At 41.3% G+C, this 20,175-nt stretch overlaps 1 protein-coding gene across 1 annotated transcript in view; it reads left to right on the top strand.

Annotated features, from left to right (window-relative positions):
• The first annotated feature begins 695 nt into the window (after positions 1-695).
• FGD5 (FYVE, RhoGEF and PH domain containing 5) overlaps positions 696-20,175 on the top strand; it is a 178,475-nt gene continuing 158,995 nt past the window's right edge. The window contains exon 1 of the mRNA XM_003762464.4: positions 696-1,129. Within this exon, the coding sequence (XP_003762512.2) occupies positions 1,117-1,129 (13 nt within the window). The 5' untranslated portion in view covers positions 696-1,116. The remainder of the gene's footprint in view (positions 1,130-20,175) is intronic.

The following is a 20,175-nucleotide window of genomic DNA, read 5'->3' as shown; positions in this document are numbered from 1 at the left end:
AGGTAAACCACACAAATCCTTGACTATCTCTTTAAATCTTCCATAGCTTGGGAGCCCCAGGTAGGGGCCCAGTTCAACGGGGAGTTTCCCAGGGATGGAGGAGAGGACCAGAGGACGGGGGTGGCTTAGAGAGTGGTCACTGTCCCTTTAAATCTCCGCTTGTTTGGCTGCTATTCGCCCCCCTCGGTTTTCTCCACTGCCTTCAATCCCTGACTGAGCAAAAAAGGGCTTCCTCTTCAGGAAAGGAAAGGAAATGTCTAGGAGGGGGAGGAGGAGAGGAGGAGGAGGAGGAGGAGGAGGAGGAGGAGGAGGAGGAGGAGGAGAGGAGGAGGAGGAGGAGGAGGAGGAGGGAGGAGGAGGGAGGAGGAGGAGGAGGAGGGAGGAGGAGGGAGGAGGAGGAGGAGGAGGAGGAGGAGGAGGAGGAGGAGGAGGAGGGAGGAGGGAGGAGGAGGAGGAGGAGGAGGAGGGAGGAGGAGGAGGAGGAGGAGGAGGAGGAGGAGGAGGAGGAGGAGGAGGAATTGGAGGAGGGAAGCTCGGGCCACCAGAGCGCAGCGAGCACAGGGGGACCAGGGGAGCTGGCCGCGAGTCTGCGCTCGCCCTGCTCTGGGCTCTGGGAGGGTGGGAGGGAGGGAGGGAGGGGGGCAGAGCAAGGGGCCGGGCAGCGGCGGCGGCGGCGGCGGCGGCTGCAGCAGCAACAGCAGCAGCAGCAGAAGAAGCAACAGCAGCAGCAGCAGCAGCAGCAGCCGGGTCCGAGCCGCGCCCCCCAGTAGCCACTGAGTCCCAGCAGCCGCTGAGCCCCAGCCGACCTCCCCCAGGTCAAACTGTCCCCTTGCCCAGCGTGGCCGCTGCAGGCTCTCGGGTGGCCCCGCCCCCGAATCCCCCTACTCAACTTCTCCGCTCCCTCTCCTCCTGCCAGCGGCTTTGGGGGCTTCTTCCTTTGCCTGCCCAGGCGGGGTCCGGAGAGGGTGGGGGTGAGTGCACGCGCGAGAAAGACGGAAAGGGAAGAAGAGCGCTCTAGAGAGAAGCCGAACCCTGGACTGCCAGGGCTGTGGGACCATGATCTGAGGCAGGGGACTGCAGCGAGCGCGGCGGAGAGTTGGCTCCGCTCTTTGGAAGATGAACAACGCAGGTAGGTGTGTCCGCGGGGCCCGGAGAGGCGGCCGGAGGGGCGGGCGGAGGAGCGCAGCTGCACAGCTCCGAGCTCCTGGGGCTGCAACACCCTCAGACCCCCGACCTTCCCAGAAACGGTTCAGGCTCGGACAGTGCCCAGCCCAGGATGTCTGTTCCTGCCAGCTGCGGCCTCTGGGGGCTAAGGGTTGGGCGCCCGTGAGCCCGACTTGCGGGGCGCTGCCCCTGTTGGAAGCGGGACCAGCGGGGCGCTGCCCCGACTGGGAATGGGATCTCTTCCTCGCGCCCGGTCGCGAGGCAGGACTGATAGAAGGGGACGCACTGGAACCCGGCAACTTTTGTATTCCCTGAGCCCCAGGGGCGAGACGGGAAGATTGCAGCTGACGGGCAAAGTGAGGCATTTCCAGCTGCTGCGTGCCCCGTAATAGTAATAAAGAAAGAAGCCAATCCTTCCCCACCCATCCCGGGGAGGGGCTCTCTCCAAGCGGAGCAACTGGTGTGCGCCCAGGGAACCGGCCGGGAAGTTAGAGAGCTAGGGCCTTGGACGCCGATGGAAGCGATGGGGTTAGGACTGGCGGAGTTGCAAACCTCATGGGAAGCAGCCTCCTAGCAGTGGGGGTCCCGGGGCCCCTTCCCTCAGTTAGAGGTCCGCCTTTAGACACTGAGGAGCTGGGACCATCCAGCTGAGCGGGTCCATGATTCATTTTGACATTTGGACTGGTGATTTTCTTATCTTTTCTCTTGGAGGAATTAGATTAGAGAGGAGATGGGAGACAGCTAATAAAAGAGTCTCTGAATAGGGAGATAGGGAAAGCACCCCCCACCCCGCCCCGCCGCCCATATCAATGAATCAAGCCTTTATGGCTTCGTTTGTTGGGTTTCCCCAGCTGTATCTAGAAAACTAGACGCGCGCACCCTTAGATGCCATTTAGATCCCGAGTGAGAGAGGGAAGCTGCTCCTGCCCTTTCGCAGCCCACCATCTCCCGGTTTCCGGAGCCTGATAACTAGGATCCCCAGCGCCTCCCCCCATTCCGACCTTTTCAAGCAGATGCCCAGGGAGCAACCTGGCAGGCAGGCTGCCCGACCTGCTCCACTAACTGGCCCTCTCTGACTCTATCCCTGGGTATGCCCCAGAGAAGCTCATTTGCATGTGGTTCTGCTGTTCACAGGGCTCCCTCCCGGGGATCGGGGTGGGAAATGAGGTATCCTGGTGCCAGTCTTAGGGAGCCCTTCCTGCAGCAGTACTGTACTCCCCTCCTTGGTAGTTTACCCACTAGAACAACGAAGTTCCCAACCACGAAGAATGCAATTTAAAAAAAAAAAATGCATCTATACACGTCCCATCCTCTCGGGCAGCCTCTGACTCGGGATACCTTTTCTATCTCCCCTCTTTCCTCACTTCGTGCTAGAGGAAACACCCCTTTTACGGTTCCAGACAGCACTTTCTTGGGCCCTCCTCCCTGATATCTTCCATCCCTGCCTAGGGATTCAGAACCAAGAGAGAACACTACTGCGACCTACTTCGGGGGTCCTGGTGGGTCTGGGAGATGTTCCCCATCTTTTCTTGTACATCTTTTCACCCCATTGTTTTCAAAACGAAATAGAGGAGGAGTTCCTTCCTCTAAGATATTAGGGAATTAGATTCCCAAAGGGCCAGGCCCCACTGTGGTGAAAAAGAGCCTCTATCAATTCATACTAATGTGCTTAAAATACCTCTTCCCCAAATTTAAAAATTTTGCAAAATGCCATCTTTCATGTTAAAAAAAAAAGTACCCCCAATTGCACATCACTAAAGAAACAGGAAGCCACCATTTTGCCTGTCTTGGAACCCATATCCTGCTGCTTGCTGCCTTTTTTTTTTTTTTTTTTTTTACCCTTTTAATGCAAAAAAAAAAAAAAAATCACATTGTCTGCTTTAGGAGCTAAGTGCAGGCTGGTGGCAAGGAATGGGACTGAGTATGACAAAGGAAAAAAAAAACTCCCTTGATTTAGGATTGAAAGTCAAAGGAAATGGGTCCCAGATATAGGAACAGGCATTTGGGGGTTTCAGAGTAGCATTGGGGAGTGGGGTATGGTGTATTTGTAATTAGTGTGTGGACTGTAACATTCCCCGCAAGGAGGAGTAAGGTGAGAAGAAGGATGACTATTAACTCCATTATACAATTTATCAAAATTTTTGATAAATTTTGAAATTTTTGATTGTGTCGCTTAACACAAAGCAAAGCACTGAAAATGCTTAGATGGACTTTAATCAGTTCCACAAACACAAAGGTTTGGTCCTGGCCTTACTATTAATTTTTATTAGACCTACACATGCAAGTTTCCGCAACCCAGTGAGTATGCCCTTTTAACTTCCATAGAGCCTAAAGGAGCTGGTATCAGGCACACTTACAAAAGTAGCCCATGACACCTTGTTTAACCACACCCCCACGGGTTACAGCAGTGACTAACATTGAGCTATAAATGAAAGTCTGACTAGGGGTTTGATTAGGGGTAGCCTAATAGACAGAGGTGTGTAACTGTGATACCATATACTATATTAAGAGAGAGGATGGAAAGAGAATTCTGAGCCCCAAGCCTACCACCTTGAAACAAAATCCCCACTACCACTTCACCTCCTCCTTCTGAGCAACTCAACTGGAGCTGGAGTCATTTTTTTCCTCCTATGCCCCAACTCTCTTTAAAACAATAGTGAGAAAAAAAAATAAAACAATAGTGAGAGTTTCCAGCTTTCCAGAAAGGCAGGGATAATGGGCCAGATGACATCTGCTTCTATGAAGCCTTTCCTCCCTGCTCTGTGGCCCCCAGAAGCTCAAGCCTAAACTACTGGCATGTTTTAAGTTAAGAATCTTAGCAGATAGCATTTTATTGCCTGGGCAGGAGCTGGAAGAGGGTAGCTATCATAGGGGAGTATTTTTATAATCATGCCAGGTGATTGGCCATTGATTGGATAGCAAAAATAAAAAGTCTTTAGAGCTCACCCAAGAACAATGGACTGGATGAACAGCAGCTTAATTATAGATCATTGAGTCATTGTCTAGGTATTTTAGGGGTACTCAGTACTAAAAGTTAAATTAAAATTCAATTGAATGCTGGTATCTGAACATCTGGGTGTGGGAGTTCAATGGGAACTGGGATACATCACAATTAAAATAAACTCAGGACCATAAAATGAACTTCACCATAGCTATTTAGGAGCTCACACTTAGTACTTCATTTCCCAGGAATCATGGTTTTCAAGTTGACAGGATCTTCAATATGTCAGAATTCACATGTTTCATTTTACAGATGGGCAAAGAGAGGCCCAGAGAAAGGAAGTGACTTGTTAATTGAGAGCAATGAGGAGACTAGAACCCAATTGTGTCTCTTCCTAAACATGTACTGTTTATGGTTACTTGCACCTTCAAAAAGTTGGTCTTCTATCCTTGTTTGTATAATCACAAGCTTAATATAAGAGGCTGAACCTTAGATTGTGTTAGTTTTCTCAAGAACCACACTAGCCGGGTACAGGCCAAATCATTGTTGGCCACTAGGTGATAAATTTCTTGACCATAGGAATTCATGAAACAAACAAATGCAAAATGGACCTCAGGCCTGGGTAGCCACCCACTGCTTCTTTAGTAGTAGTGACAAAGTAGTTGAGGAGGAGGGAAAGAGTCCTAAGGATAACATGATTTTTAAACCATCAATAAACATTAACTATGGATATCTGAGCTATAACTAACCATTTTTTCTTGGAATTCTGCTGAGATAAGAGAGTGGGATAGTGCTGGTGGGAATGAAGACTTTGATGGGGGGGAGAAATATTCCCTGCTAGGTCAAAGTCCAGTTAAGACTCCTATTGACTTTCTTGTGCAGCAAGGTACTTGTATAAATATGCATGCCTATAAAAAAGTAAAAAATAAAGATAAAATACAAAAAAGACTTATTAATAAATATTAATTTTCTTTTCTTTCATCAAATTAAGAGAAATCTGAAGAGATAGTAGGAAAAAGTGTTTAAGAAAATTTCTTTCATCAGAAACCATCAATAGAATTGTGATTTCCCTTATCTTTATATAGGCAAGCAACACTTGGCACCTCTCTAAGTACTGATCACTTCTCTACCCACACTTAAATTGGCAACTAGGTTAGAGATAATCTCATAGAATATGAGAGCAAGAATCAAGAGCATCTACCTACTCCAATCACCTCATTTTACAAAGTTAGAAACTGAGCCTCTAAGAAGGCTAACAGGTTCATAGATGTAGAATTGAAAGGGATCTTAAATGCCATCTCATCCAATCCCTTCTTTTGGAAAGATTAATAAGTGAGATAGAGAGGCTCAGCAACATTGTCTGGAGGCATGTAGCCAATTAGTAGTTGATTTGGGAATAGAAAGCTGGTCTTCTAATTCACAGACCCAGAGACCTTTCCACCATACTGCATGCACCATAGTGACTTTCCAGTGCCCTAAAAGTGGCAGATCAAAGGAATGTTTTCTCTGGTTGGCAGAGAATGAATGTAAATACAGTAGTGAGAAGGAAGAGAGATAGACAAGTAGAGCAACCATGGGAGTGACCCAGGATTTATTTAGCAAGGGCACGTTTTCTGATGAGAGCTCTAACCTTCCACCTATTCCCTCTCCTCAGGACAATGGCCAGGGACTAGAGGAGAAAGGATCAGCTCATGCCTAGAAAAAAGGAAAGCCCAATTTGGCTGTTGGAGTAGATTAATTTTGCCTGTAGCATGCAACTGTAGGGATCATATCGGATCAGAGTCAAGTTCAATCAGGTAGTTAGAACTAAGATCATGGATGTGATACTCAATGAATCTTTTTTGATTCTGTCCATAGCCAAGATGCCAACTTAAATGAGGAAAAGGAGAAAGTACCCAAGAGAAAGATGCTAATTTATGCTTGTCTAAATGAAAGACATGAGAATAGCAATTCTACTGATGATTTCTGATAAAGGAAGTCTTCTTAACAAGATCTCCCTAGTACCTTTACATAGTTTGTTTACATGTATGTCTCTAGTATTATGACCATTCATTTCTCACTGGATGAGAATCTCACAAATAGAATATCAAAAAGATCTATAACCAGGATAAGGTGATCAGGGCTTTGTCACAAGGGTGCCACTATCTAAAGGCTACACTTTGTTAGATTTACTCCCATTTTATGACCCACAGACTTAACCCAGCCATAGACTCAATCAAACTGTGTTCCAATCACAGTCTGAGCCCCAAACTCAATCACAAAACGATCCCAAATTTTGGCTACAAACTGACCTTTGAATATATTTGTAGCCTCTGCCATAAATCTTGACTAGACATTTACCTTTAACTCTAGCCTTAACCCTGTATGCAGGCACAGAAAAAACCCAATCCTAGCCATAACATTTACATGTACTAGAAGAATGAACAAGAAACAAGACCAAGTTCATTGCCTTTGCCATCTGCTTCCTCAAATGTTATTTATTGTTGTTCAATCATGTTGAGTCATGTCTGACTCTCTGTGACTCCAACTGGAGTGTTCTTGGCAAAGATACTGGAGTGATTCCCCATTTCTTTTTCCAGCTCATTTTACGGATGAGGAAACTGAGGCAAGCAAGGTTAAGTAACTTGCCCATCTAGTCATTGTCTGAAGTTGGACTTGAACTCAGGAAGAGGAATCTTCTAGACTACTAGAGCAGTCCTTCTAAGTTTCCCTTTCCTTATTTTGTACACATCAGTAAAAAATCCTATATCTGTATATGTTGTCTGCCCCGTTTGAATATAATCTCCTTGAGGTAAGGACTGGCTTTGCTTTTTCTTTTGATCTTCAGTGCTTAGCAGAGTATTGGATCTATAGTAAGAGTATGCTACATTCTTGTCGTGGATTGACGAAGCTGGACAAGTGCTTTATCCCACTGAGGACAGAGAGTAATTTTGCTTTTAGCTTTGTAGCCTCACAGTGGACCACCATGTCTGTTGTCATGATTTCTAATTCTAACACTCTACTGGATTTTTTTTATCTAATCAATGTGTTTATTCCCTCCAGTTGATAAAACTTACAAGCCTTCTATTTGTTACTCCACTCTTGCCCCACCACAGAGGGCCCATAAGACAAGCTAGATTAGAGTCCTTTTGCTTTCATCTTATTCTCTTGACTATGGCACATCTGCTGCTCCTTGAAGGAGCATTATTGTCAAAGTATCTCCAATACCTAGCACATAATAGTCAATTAATAATAGTTATTGGTTTATTAATACCAGCAAGGACATAGGAGCCATCATTTCTTCTTCAGGCAGCTTCAGGCACAGTGGATAGATAGCTGCCAGGTCTGGTTGTCCAAAAGACTTGAGTTCAAATATAGTCTCAGACATTTACTATTTCTGTGACCCTGGGCAAATCACTCAATGTATGCCTGCCTCAGTTTACTTATCTGTAAAATAGATATAATCAAATGAGATAATATTTGTAAATCATTTAGCACAGTGCTTGGCACATAGTGAGCACTGTATAAATGTTAATAAAGTCTTATTGTTCTTCTTGTTGTTATTATTCTTCATTATTAATTCTATGTGTGTGAATGGCCCATCTCTTTTTTCCTGGAAAATATTCATTTCCTAGTGCCATCATTAACACCATTTTTCCTGTGTAATTCACTCCGTCTCTCCACTGTCTTTGGGGGTGATTCTGAGCTTCATTTGTTCTGAGATTGTAATGATTGTCGCCATACATAGAACATCACTGAAGGAATATCGGTGTTAAAATATGGGCCTTTGTCTCAGGCTTGAAGAAGTGTGGGGTCATTCAGAGAACTGTGCCCATAGTAACATTTAATAAAAGCTTGTTAATTTGAATGGAATTTAACCAGTTTCAGGGAGATGGAAGGTAGATTCCGGGAAGAACTTCCTGAAATGAATAGCCCAGAGACATTATGGGAAATGTTTGGGGGAGGGTGGGTAGGATGGTTGGGGCCAGGTTGGCCTTTGTCCAGTTCAAGATATGAGATCCTGTCATTGCAAATATCCTCTGCCCACATTCCCAGAGTCACAAGAACATCAATTTTGTAGCTTTACTTGTTTATTCAGGAGGGAGGGCCAGCTTGAGAAAGAACCATGAACCAGACAGGGCAGCTGGTACTTTTCTGCAAGGCTGGTGTACTGTGGGTAACACCTGCGTCCTCCAGCATGTCCTTCCTGAATTTGACAGATGCCACAGTTCCCCTCAGGATGTGGACTAGAACATAGAATGATAGAGCTGGAAGGGACTTTTGTGGTCAGTGAGTTCATCCTCCACCTTTTAGGAAAGTTGTGGAAAGAGGTGGAGGGAAAAAGCAATGGACCAGTAGTCAGAAAAACCCTAAGTCCAAACGCGTCCTCCTGAGGCTCTGTTTCCTCATCAATAAATGGGGTAATGATACCGTATAAAGACCCAATAGATACAGAGTGCTTTGCCTGTCTTGAGGTACTATAGAAATCTCACAGGCTAAATGATTTGCTCAGCATCTCAGAGATGAGTGTAGCCGGACTCATCCCTGCTGGCTCACAGCTAGTGCATGTTTTTCATGGTAGTAGAGCTGAGCATTCTGAGTTTTCACTGACATTGGGTGATCTTAGGCAAGTCACCAGATCATTCCCAGGACTCTAATAAGCATTTATTAAGCATCTGCTATGGGAAGGAGAGGGATATGAAAACAAAATTTAAAACAGCTCCTGACATTAAAGAAGAGGAATACAATTTATAGACAGATAGGATTATGCATGATGATTGGAGAAACAGGGACAAATAAAGAGGTCGGAAGAGGCTACCTACTAATATTGGAAGATCTGAATTCAAACCTAAGTCTGAGATATACTTATAAGCTGTGTGGCCTTGGGAAAGCCACTTAGCCTGCTTGCCTCAGTTTCCACATCTGTAAAATGGGAATTATAATAGTACTCCTTCCAGGGTCATTGTGAGGGGAAAATGAGGCAGTATTTGTAAAGTATTTTGCAAGCCTTAAAGCATTCTGTAAATGCTTGCTATTATTATAATTACAGAAAATGGTACATGAGCTCATAATAGAGGGATGCTAGGGATTTGGAGAGCCGGAGGTGAGAAAGGAGATCATTCTCTGCAAAAGAGACAGCCTGTGGAGGGACTCATAAACAGCATATGGAACACTAAGTTTGGAGAAGCAACAAGTGATCCACATTAGCAGAAAGGACAATAAAATGAAGAAATGACACATTTCAAAATGACCAAAGGAGAACAGGATTTTGAGGAAATCTGACCTAGATCGTGTGATCATAGTGTATTATCTCCATGTGATACATGGCAAAGATGCTAGATGAAACAGTCCATGTTTGGGGAAAGAAACCTGAAAGCCAAGGATGGGGGTCAGCCTGTGCTGAGGCTAAAGGTCAGGGGAGGGAGGCAGCCTGAAAAGAGGACTGGTCTGAAGGTCTGGAGACTGGGTTCTAATCCTGACTCTTTAACTAAATGGAGAACCTTCTGCCCCTGCCAAAGGTTTGGTCACAGATGGGATTTCATCTAATCTAATCCAGAACCAGACCAGTCTCTTCCACCCATTCTTCCCCTTTCCAGGTCTCTCCTTTATGAATTGTAACTTCCTTGATGGCAGGACTTAGCTTGTTTAACACAGTAGCTGGTACATAGTAAGTGCATAATATTTATTTTTATTCATTCATTCATTCTGGATCTCCATATTCTATTCTGTAAAGTGGAGACAAGGGGCACGTGAGAAGGTTGTGTTAGATGGCTTGACAAGGTCCTTTCCAAGTTTAACAGTTATAATCTTTAAGATAAAACAAATGAAAAGTGATCTTCTATGACAGATGCAAAACTCATTATTCAAACTTATTAGCAGTTTGGTTGGGGAGGCATTATCTTGAAAGATCACAGCACTCTCACCTCCTGTAACCTTTTCTCAGTAGCTCATCACCCACAGATCAATAGGATACCTTTAATGAAGAATGGGTTGGAGGGGTTGGAGAGAAAGGCTTCTGGGAGGACACCTATTTTTCATGGCCCTGAATGCTCCTATCCCCTTTCCTTTGACATCCCTGCAAAATGCCACCTGTTAGGGGTGAAAAATGAGTTCTCCACCCCCTGGGAGAATAATTTTACACAAATGGTTAATGTCTGACATGAGATACCTGAAAGCAATATAAAGTAGTGCATAATGTGTAGGGCTGAGCTGGCCATAAGGGGAAAATGGAAAATTGGCAAAATTTATTTCTCAGGGCAGAGTCTTTGGTGCCATGTCCCAGTTCATCCAGCCTCGGCTAATCCAGGTATCTTTTCCTAAAGAAAGTACAATCATAGGCTTTTAGTTGGAATAGACAGGAAGGAAGGCAGGATAGTGGAGAAAGGAAAGGGGGAAAAAAGAAGGAAGAGAAGAAGAAAAGAAAAAAGGAAGGAAGGAAAAAGAAAGAAGGAAAGGGAAAGGAAGGGAAGGGAAGGAAAAGAGGGAAGAAGAGAGAAGAGGAGAGGAAAGGAAAGGAAAAGGGAGGAAAAGAAAGAAAAAGAATGAATGAAGGGAGGGAAGGGAGGAGGGGAAAAGGGAGAGAAGAAAAGAAAGGAAAAGGGAGGGGAGGAAGGAAGGAAGGAAAAGGAGGAAAGAATGAAGGAAAGAAGGAAGGAGGGAAGAGAAAAAAGGAAGGAAGAATGAAAGGAATAAAAGATTTATTAAATACCTGTTATATGATAGACACTGTTCTAAGTGCTTCACAATTATTATCTCATATGATCTCACAACAAAACCTGAGAAATAGGTGCTATTAATATCCTCATTTTGCAGTTAGAGAAACTAAGGCAGACAGAAGTTAAGTGACATGCCCAGATTCACACAGCTAGGTAGTATCTGAGGCTGGACTTGAATTCAGAGTTTTCTGACTCTAGGCTTAGTGCTCTATCCACTATACTACCAAGCAGCTGCTGAGGCATCAGGTAGAAATGGGGATACAGATCTATACATAAGGATCTCAGAAGACCGCATGCTGATTTAGTTTCAAGCTGGAATGTTAGCTGTTTTGTTAAGTTTTGTTAAATATTTCTCAATTACATTTTAATCTGGTTCTAGCTATATTTGCCAGCTCCATTCTAGTTCTTCCCACCTTATTATTTTATGGACAAGAAAAGCAAGATATAGAGCAGAGAATTTACTTGCTCAAGATCATTTAGGTAATGATATATCCAGAATTTGAACCCAGATACTGATGTATTTTCTTTTTCACTGCTGCTTCTTTGTTCTCAGACCTTGTTATAATTCCCACTCAGGCAGTGTCTGATAAATTTAAAATATTTCCTCCTTCTCGGGGGCCTCATGCATTCATAGTGGATTCAGCAATGGAATGAATCAATTGATCAATCAATCAACAAGAATTTATTAAGCACCCACTACATACCAGGCATTTTGATAGACCCTAGAGATATAACACAGTTCTGTTCTCAAGGAATTTGCATTCTATCCAGAGAGTCACAATGTATATGATTAAGTATATGCCAAATAAACAAAATAAATTGGGTAGTTGAGGGAGGCCTAGTTATTGAAAAGAGCAGGAAAGGTTTGATACAAAAAAATGGAGGGAAGCTGAATTATACTGAAAATGGGGGGATTCTTTGAGGCAAAAGAAGGAAAGATAATGTTCTAAGTGTGGGAGATGGGCAGGGCAAAAACATGGAAACTCAAAGATGGCATTTCTTATGAGAAACAGCAAGAAGGTTAATTTAGCAAGACTTGTAGAGTGTGGGAAAGGGGGCTAATATATAGTGGAGTCTGGAAAGGTCAGTTGAAACCAGATTCTGAAAAGTTATTAAAAACATCTCCCCCCCCAACTACTAGTGCCTTCTCCTTATATTTGATATTATGTACAAACAATAGGGAACCACTAGAATTTAAATATTAGGGAAATGACATAGTCAGACCTTTGCTTAAGGAAAATCACTTTGGTGGCAATGGGAAAGGTAGAGATCTTGTGGAATTTCAGGCACTGAAAGGAAGTTTAGGGGCAAGTAGACCTTTCCCAAATCTGTCTCAATATTACTCCCTATTTAGTTATAAAACTGGTACCAAGCAAGCCAAGGATACCCATTAGCCAATGGGTTAGAATCATTTCTCAGTTATCCAATCTTAAAGATGGAAGAGATTTTCAAGCTCATTCAGTCTAGATATGCTCAAATCATGAATTCCTTCTGCAATACAAATAGTCATTTTGATTTCCTTCAGCACCACTGGTCAACAGTAAGGATCAGAAACTGACCATCTTTTGAAGGAGCCCAGGCCACTTCTGAACATATTTCATTGCTAGAAAATATTTTCCTTATGTTAAACAGAGATCTCTTTTGCTTCAGGCTTTACTATAATATGACACTTCAGTGGAACGTGCCTTCTGCCCTCAAGGTACTTACTGCCTATGGTATGGGAGGTATGGTATATAAATACAAATAACAATGAAAAATAATTCATGCTAAGGACATAAAAGTGCTATTTAACTGAGACAAGATTTGAATTCATAGAGTTGAGTCTGGGCCATCAAAGATTAAAGGAGTGATAGGAACAGGTTTATACATAATGAAGATTTGTGGAGTGTTGATGTGAATTGTGGATCGCATGGAGAAAAAAACAAAAGTGACAAGTCAAGTCAATAAGCATTTATAAAGTGCTTAGTATGTATCTGGCAATACAAATATTAGGAGAAAGAAAAGTAGTGGCTGCCCTCAAGGACCTTATGCTCTAATGAACATAAACTGAGTCTGAAATGAGTTGGGGAAGGGACAGGGAGTGAAGAAGGTCAAAAGTGAAGCTTGGAGAAAAAATGAAGACCTGGCTGGTTCACATTGTTTTCTTAAAATGGAGGTTCTAAGAAAGACCAATTAGAGGAAGTAGCCTCAGGGAAAGAGTATATTTCCACTGAGAGAGGGCCAGGGGCAGAGTGAATTTCCAAAGTAGGAAGATTGCTGTGGATGGTAGGAAAAGCCTGGAGAGACAAGAGTGGAGCCAGAAGAAAAATGAAGCTATGATGGTCTGGACAATTTCTTTAAAATGAAATTTCTGACCCTCCAGAAGGAGGAAAAAAGGTTTCAGGGATAGAGTGTACTCACAATGGGGAAAAAGTCAGAAACAAAGTGAACTTCTGGCTGATAAAGAGGCTGTGATATTTATTAAGTGCCTACTCTTAGATGCTGTGCCAGGTATGGGGAATACAATTACCAAGAATTGAATAAACTCCTACCATGAGATTACTGTAAAAACATAGATGCATAATAAGGACTTGTAACAGGGTGATGGCAGTGAGCAAAATTTCAAACATGGCAGACTAGGTGGTACCTCTGGCAAAGAAAAAAAAAGAGAGAGAAAATGGTGAATTCAGAAATAAAAACATGTTTTCAGGTGAAATAGAGGAAATTCAATTTGGGATATATTGCAGTTGTAGCATAGGCCATCCAGGTAGACTTGCCCTAAAGAAATTGCCTATATGGAAATGGAGATCCAGAAAAGGTAAAGATTGGAGATACAGATTTGGAAGTTTTCTTCATAGAGAGATGGTACTTAAAGCTACTAGAGGAGATCAATCAACAAGAAATCAGCAAACATTTATGAAGACCCCCATTATGTGCCAGGTATTGTTGAAGGACATTCCACAAAGAGGAACACTGAGGACAGACTCCTGGGGAATACTGAACTCAAGGGATTCAGAAGAGGCAGAGTACAGTGACAAAAGAAATGATTAAAGAAGCAAGAGAAATGAGAAGATGGAAGTCAAAGGAGACAGTTTTTAGAATGTGTTAAGTGATTCAGAGAAATGAAGGATGAGAATTGAAAAAGAATCATTGGATTGGAAATTCAGAAGTCACTAATGAATTCTCCTAGGACAGTTTCAAGAGTGGTGGGGATAGAAGTCAGAGGAGGAGAGGCTGAAAAGAGAATGAGTGAGCTGGTAGAAAGTGGAAGCAATGGGTGTGGGCTGCTTTTTCAAGAAGTTTGGTGTGAAAGGGAGGAAAAAGATGGGGTAGCACCTAGATGTCCTAGAAGGACTGAAGGAAGTTTTTTTGTGGGATTACAGTGACCTGAGGACGTTTGTAGGCAGGTGGAAAGGCCTCTGTGGAAAGAGATTGAAGTTATATAAGAGAGAGTGTATTATTGCTTCTAAATCCTAGAGGTCAAGGAAAGTGGTAGGCAATGATTGGATGGATTAAGGATTAAGGAAACCCCATTTTGTGACAAGAGGAAAGAATGGGCAAATTCACTTTGATAAGACAGTTATAAGACTATAGATAGAAACCCAACCATGTCTTCTTGTCCAAGTCCTCATCATCTGTGATTATATTCTGTGACTATATCAACTGAGCTGGGGTGGGAATGGGGGATGAAAAGGAAGCGAAATAGGGAGAAATAGAGTAAATTCCCTCTCCCTTTCACTCTGATCACATCCTTCCAATGCTTCTCTTTCTAAATTCTCCAAAGGTAATAGATTTGTGAAGTAGCTAGGTTGCTCAGTGAATAGAAAGCACCAAGCCAAGAGTCATGAAGACCTGATTCTTAGACCCTGGTCAGGTCATTTAATCTCTTTTTATCTTAATCAACTGGAGAAGGAAATGGCAAACCACTCTAGTATCTTTGCCAAGAAAGAAGTCATAAAGAGTCAGAAAAGACGCAACCCCAATGGGTTCATGTTTAATGATGCCCACAAACACCTTCATATTGCCCTGTGAACTTCAACTTTCATTTTTCAAAGACTGAGAGCAATTCCCATTAATAGTAATTGCCACTCTTTGCCCTTGGGCAAGTAGTGTGTTCTGCCTTGTAAAATAGGAAGGTTGGACTATAGCGATCTTTCATATCCTTTCTAGTCATGGTTCTAGGATTTGGTGATTCACAATATCTTAGGATGATGATCACTCCCAGGTCATCCCCACGAGGATTATATTATTATTCCTTGTTTATATCTTGGAAAGCCACAGAGAAGTTGAATGATATCAAGGTTCCTAGTAAATAATTAAGTGGACATCAGGTCCACATGTTCTTTCTACTAAAATATTCATTCTCCAGATGATATTGTTTCTTTATCTGCTTTTTTATTTACACTTTTCTGAGCCTGTTCCAAGAAAAATTCCTTTAAACTGTCTTTATAAACTTACCTCATTTTCCTTCTGTCTTATTAGATCTGCTTTTTAAATCTCCCAATTAGAAGGTATCAAGCAAGGAAATGAATGTGGTTTGTCAAGTTGTATAATTTTGATACCTCACAAGCCTCTCCACTGAAAGGGCTCTTCAACATTGGTGAATTTTCTAAATAACTGAAGCTGTGCCTTTTAAGAAACACCCAAACAACTCTATTTCAACTGTTTTGGATGGAAATCTTTTTATAATGTATCATGCTTCTCTGCCAATTTAAACAGAATATGTTGAATATTATATTTATCTTCCTGAAATGTTACTACCACAGCTGCTATCCTGTTGATTTTCCTTGTTCACTCAGAGTTATCATTACAAACATCAATTAATTGCACTGCACTGCTATATGATGACGCCCTCAGAGGATATTCATCAATCCATTCAACAAAAATTTATTAAATTTCTAGTGTGCTATACAATAGGAAAGATATTTGACACTTGACTCCTGTCTTTAGAGAGCTTGTAGTCTAGTAAGAGGATGAGATAAACAGAAGTATGAAAATAGCTAACATTTATATAGATTTTTAAAGTTCAAGACAGCTCGGATTCCACCTTTTACACCCTTTACAAGTCTTTCCTACAGAAAGAATAATAACAATAACACATGTACATAGTGCTTTAAAGATTTGCAAAACACTTTACAAATATTTCATTTGTATACAATAATTCTAGTAGATGCTATCATTATCCCCATTTTACAGATAAGGAAACTGAGTCAGATAGGAGTTAATTGGCTTGTTCAGGGTCACACGGCTTAAAGCTAAGTGTGTGAGGCTGTCTTTGAACACCAGTCTTTCTGACTTTAGATCCAGCTTTCTATCCCCACCTGCTTATGCCTTCTCCTTTGGGATTATTTTACACACCATTTCCCACATTAGACTATGAACTCCTACCTGAATGTTATGTATGTGAGTATTACCTTCTTCCATTCAAAGTATAATTCATCCACTCCCTATAATTGCAGCAACATAAACTTTCCTCCCCATATCCCAGGCTCTTTCTATGTAAAATCACAGAGCCAGAGCCAAGATGTGCCTTTGAAATCATCTATTTCAAACTTATTTTAATGGTGAAGAAACTGCGGCCCAAGAAGGTGTCAGAACTGATGCTAAGTCAAGTGAGTAGAACCAAGAGAACATTGTTCACAGCAACAAGACTATGTGATGATCAACTCTGATGGACTTAGCTCTTTTCAACAATGAAATTCAGGCCAGTTCCAATAGACTTGTGATGGAAAGAGAGTCATCTGGATCTAGAGAGGGGTCTATGGGGACTGAATGTGGATCAAAACATAATATTTTCCCCTTTTTTGTTGTTTGCTTGCTTTTTGTTTTCTTTCTCATTCTTTTCCTGTTTTGATCTGATTTTCTTGTGCAGCATGATAATTATGGAAATATATAGAGAAGAATTGCACATGTTTAACCTATATTGGATCACTTGCCATCTAGGGGAGAGAGTGGAGGAAAAGGAGGGAGAAAAATCTGGAACACAAGATCTTGCAAGGGTAAATGTTGAAAACTATACATATATTTTGAAAATAAAAAGCTATTAAAAAAGGTGTCAAAGTTTTTGGACCCAGATCCTTTCACTCCAGAATCACTAATATAGGATTAAGATAGGACAACTTGATTTTTAAATTTCCTTTCAAAGTCTTTGGACCCAGATCCTTTTACTCCAGAATCACTAATATAGGATTAAGATAGGATAACTTGACTTAAAACTTCCCCCTAAAATGATGTCAGCTACTGGATCTAGTCATTAAATTAAATCTACTTAAATACCTAATCACCTACAAGTTATAATCCAGCCCAAAGATATCTAACTCAATCTGAGTGGTATAAGCTACATTAAGTGTAATTGGGAAATATGAAGTGAAATAAATAAAAATACAATGTAGGCAATATTCAGTTGTGATTCTTTAAGTCAGTACATGGCCCCAGGGATCTGTGACATTGATTCAGCCCATACCCCTCTATCTTGACCATGAGAGGTTCTGTTACATACTTTGTTTAAAAAATATCTAAATGTACTGTGTCCGATGTATTCCTCTGATTTATCAGTTTAAATAGAAATAGGACAAGATTAGTCTGGCATGATCTGTTCTTGATGAAGCCTGGCTAATTTTTAGTGATAACCACGTCCTTCTGAAATGCACAGACCTATCAGTGAGTTGGGGGATGTCTACCCCACGCATGTGAAGACTTCCCCCGGTGAAATGGGCAGATGAGAATAATTTGTTCCATTGGAGGAACAGGAAGGTCACTGAAGCAGGTGCTGTGGGACGCTTGGAGCTTAATCAGGCGTCAGAAACAGCAAGGTCATCCACTGCAAGTGGGACCATCACCAGTTATCCCGACTTTGGTTTTGCCACTGCACTTGGATGATTTTGGAAGAGAAAGGGAGACTGATGACTGTACAACTCACTTAAATATAATTCATGCACAAGGCAAGAAATCACTTGTTATCACCTTCCTTTATTTTAATCTGTTGCTAATAGATTGGGAAACCAGGTCATTTTTGAAACCTAAGACAAACAATGTGAACTATAAAATTGAAACATTTTTGCCTTTCTGTATATATCCAACATTGTATACGTTATCTGGCATACAGTAAGTGTTTTAACAGATACTTTTTGGCTAACTAACTTTACACATAATATTTTATTTGATCCTCTCAACAAGCTTCAAATAGGTACTATTACTATTTCCATTTTACAGATAAGAAAACTGAGACTGAGAAAGTGTCTCATTGGGGCTCATACACAACTTATAAGTGTTTGGGACAGGTTGGACTTCGTATAACACCAGCTCCCACATTCTATCCACTGTCTCTGCCCACAACATTACATGGTGAGTGTATTAACACAGAACAACAACAACAAAAAGTTCCCTGGGATCAGAGAGAGGAATGACATCTGAGAGAGGAATGACGTCATCAACTGGTTGTTCATTTCTTTACTAACTGGTCTCGAATTCCTGTGCTTTTTGAAGTCTCGTAAACGATTTTTGTACAGTTGTTTGGTATTTTTTTTCCTGTCTCCTTTCTTGTTGCTAGCTGTTCCCTCATGATGTAGAACTTCCTTTAGAAAACCTTTTCCTTTATTTTAATTTGTTGCTAATAGTCTGGGAAACCAGATGATGGAACTTATTAGAACTATGAATAAACTATACCTTGGGTACACATGGTTGGCTGCATGGTGTATCCCTAAATTAGAAATCTCCTTGAGCTCAGGAACTATGTCTTTACTTTTCTTTGCTTCTCTAGCCCTTAGCACAGTGTCCTAGCACATAAGAAGTGGTTAATACATACTTGTTCATAGATCAATTAATTTCATTAGCTTCTTCTGTGAGTTGAAATTAGGCATTTAAATGTGTGAACTTCATGACATCTATCTTAACTTCTCCCAATCTTTTTTTTTTAACTTTTTCCAAATTTTTGAGATCATAACAGAATGCACGAAAGGCATTTATTAAACACTTATTATGTAAATAGGTTCTGGGGATACAAAAGCTAGATGGCTCCTACCTTCAAGGAGTTTACTCTCTAAAAAGGGGGAAGCAATAACTTCTGGGGAAAGTTGGCTAGAGAAGGGTGTTTTGTTTTGTTTTCTGGGAAGTCACGGGGATGGTCAATGGAACAATGGGGCAGTTGATTGACACACCCTTCCCAGAAGTAACAGTTTTGTGTTAGTTTGATTACAATTCCCAGAGCAAGAACTGGAAAGTGAAAAATTGTGGGAAGGCTAGAAGTAGAAAAGTTTCACTGCCCACCCCAAAGTGACAATTTCAGAGTTCTTCCAAGGCTTGATTTCTGAAGATCTAGGCTGGATGTTAATATGTTGTGAATAAATTGTTTTATAAAAATACTATTTTTATTAAATGTTAAATCATACACTGTATATATTATTTACATATTATATCATGTATATATGATATATTTATGTTATACAAATATAAAAACTATTGTTTATTAAATATCAGATGATTATGTAATGATTTACTATACATTTTTATTAAATATTAAAATACATTAATGTAAAAACATATTGCACTTTTATAAGAATTTATAACTTTTTTCCTAAGTGTTTCGTATGTTTTATCTCATAATTGCAAAGTAGACATAGATGGTATTATTATCCCACTTTATAGAAGATCAAAGTGAGATATTAAATGAATGGACAGACAGCATGTCAACGTCAGAGCGAAGATCAGAAACCAAATACCTCACTAATATTTCAGTAGTTTTTTGATTACATCAGACCTCCTTTCTTTTCAGTTATGCATCTGTGCAGAGGACACGACCTATGTGCCACCTAAACTGCTTTCCTCTTTGTCATTTTTCTTTGCATGAGATTATGGCTCCTTGAAAGCAAGACTTGGGGGGAAGGAGAGAGGAGCTTTCTTTGTATTCCCAGTGCTTCTAGTGCCTAATCTGTACAAGAGGCTTTTCCTGGTTCTTCTCCACCAGTTGCTAGTGCCTTCCCCAGAGAGATTTCACTGTATCTTGTATATAACAATTACTTTCATGTTGTCCCTCTATTTAGAATGTGAGCTTCTTGAGGGCAGAATTATTAGCTTCCAGAGAATAATTTGTCAACTAATGACCCCACAATTGGACGAATCTCCCAATGTATCAATGTATCTCACAATGACAAACATGACATGTTTTTGCCTTTTCTTTTCATATGAGACATTTCAATTCAACTGTTGACCACACAATTGAATGAATTGTAGTGTATCTTCCAATGATAAACATGAAATTTTTTGGCCTTTTCATTTACAGTTTTGACACATTTCAATTCAACTGTTGTGTCCAACTGTTTGTGACCCCATTTGGGTTTTTCTTGATGAAGATAATGGCGTGGGTTGCCATTTCCTTTTCCAGATTATTTTGTAGATGAA

Source organism: Sarcophilus harrisii, chromosome 1, assembly GCF_902635505.1.
Source record: "Sarcophilus harrisii chromosome 1, mSarHar1.11, whole genome shotgun sequence".
In the NCBI taxonomy this organism is placed as follows: Eukaryota; Metazoa; Chordata; class Mammalia; order Dasyuromorphia; family Dasyuridae; genus Sarcophilus; species Sarcophilus harrisii.
Note: the sequence above shows the minus strand (reverse complement) of the source record. Positions and strands in the feature narration are given on the sequence as shown.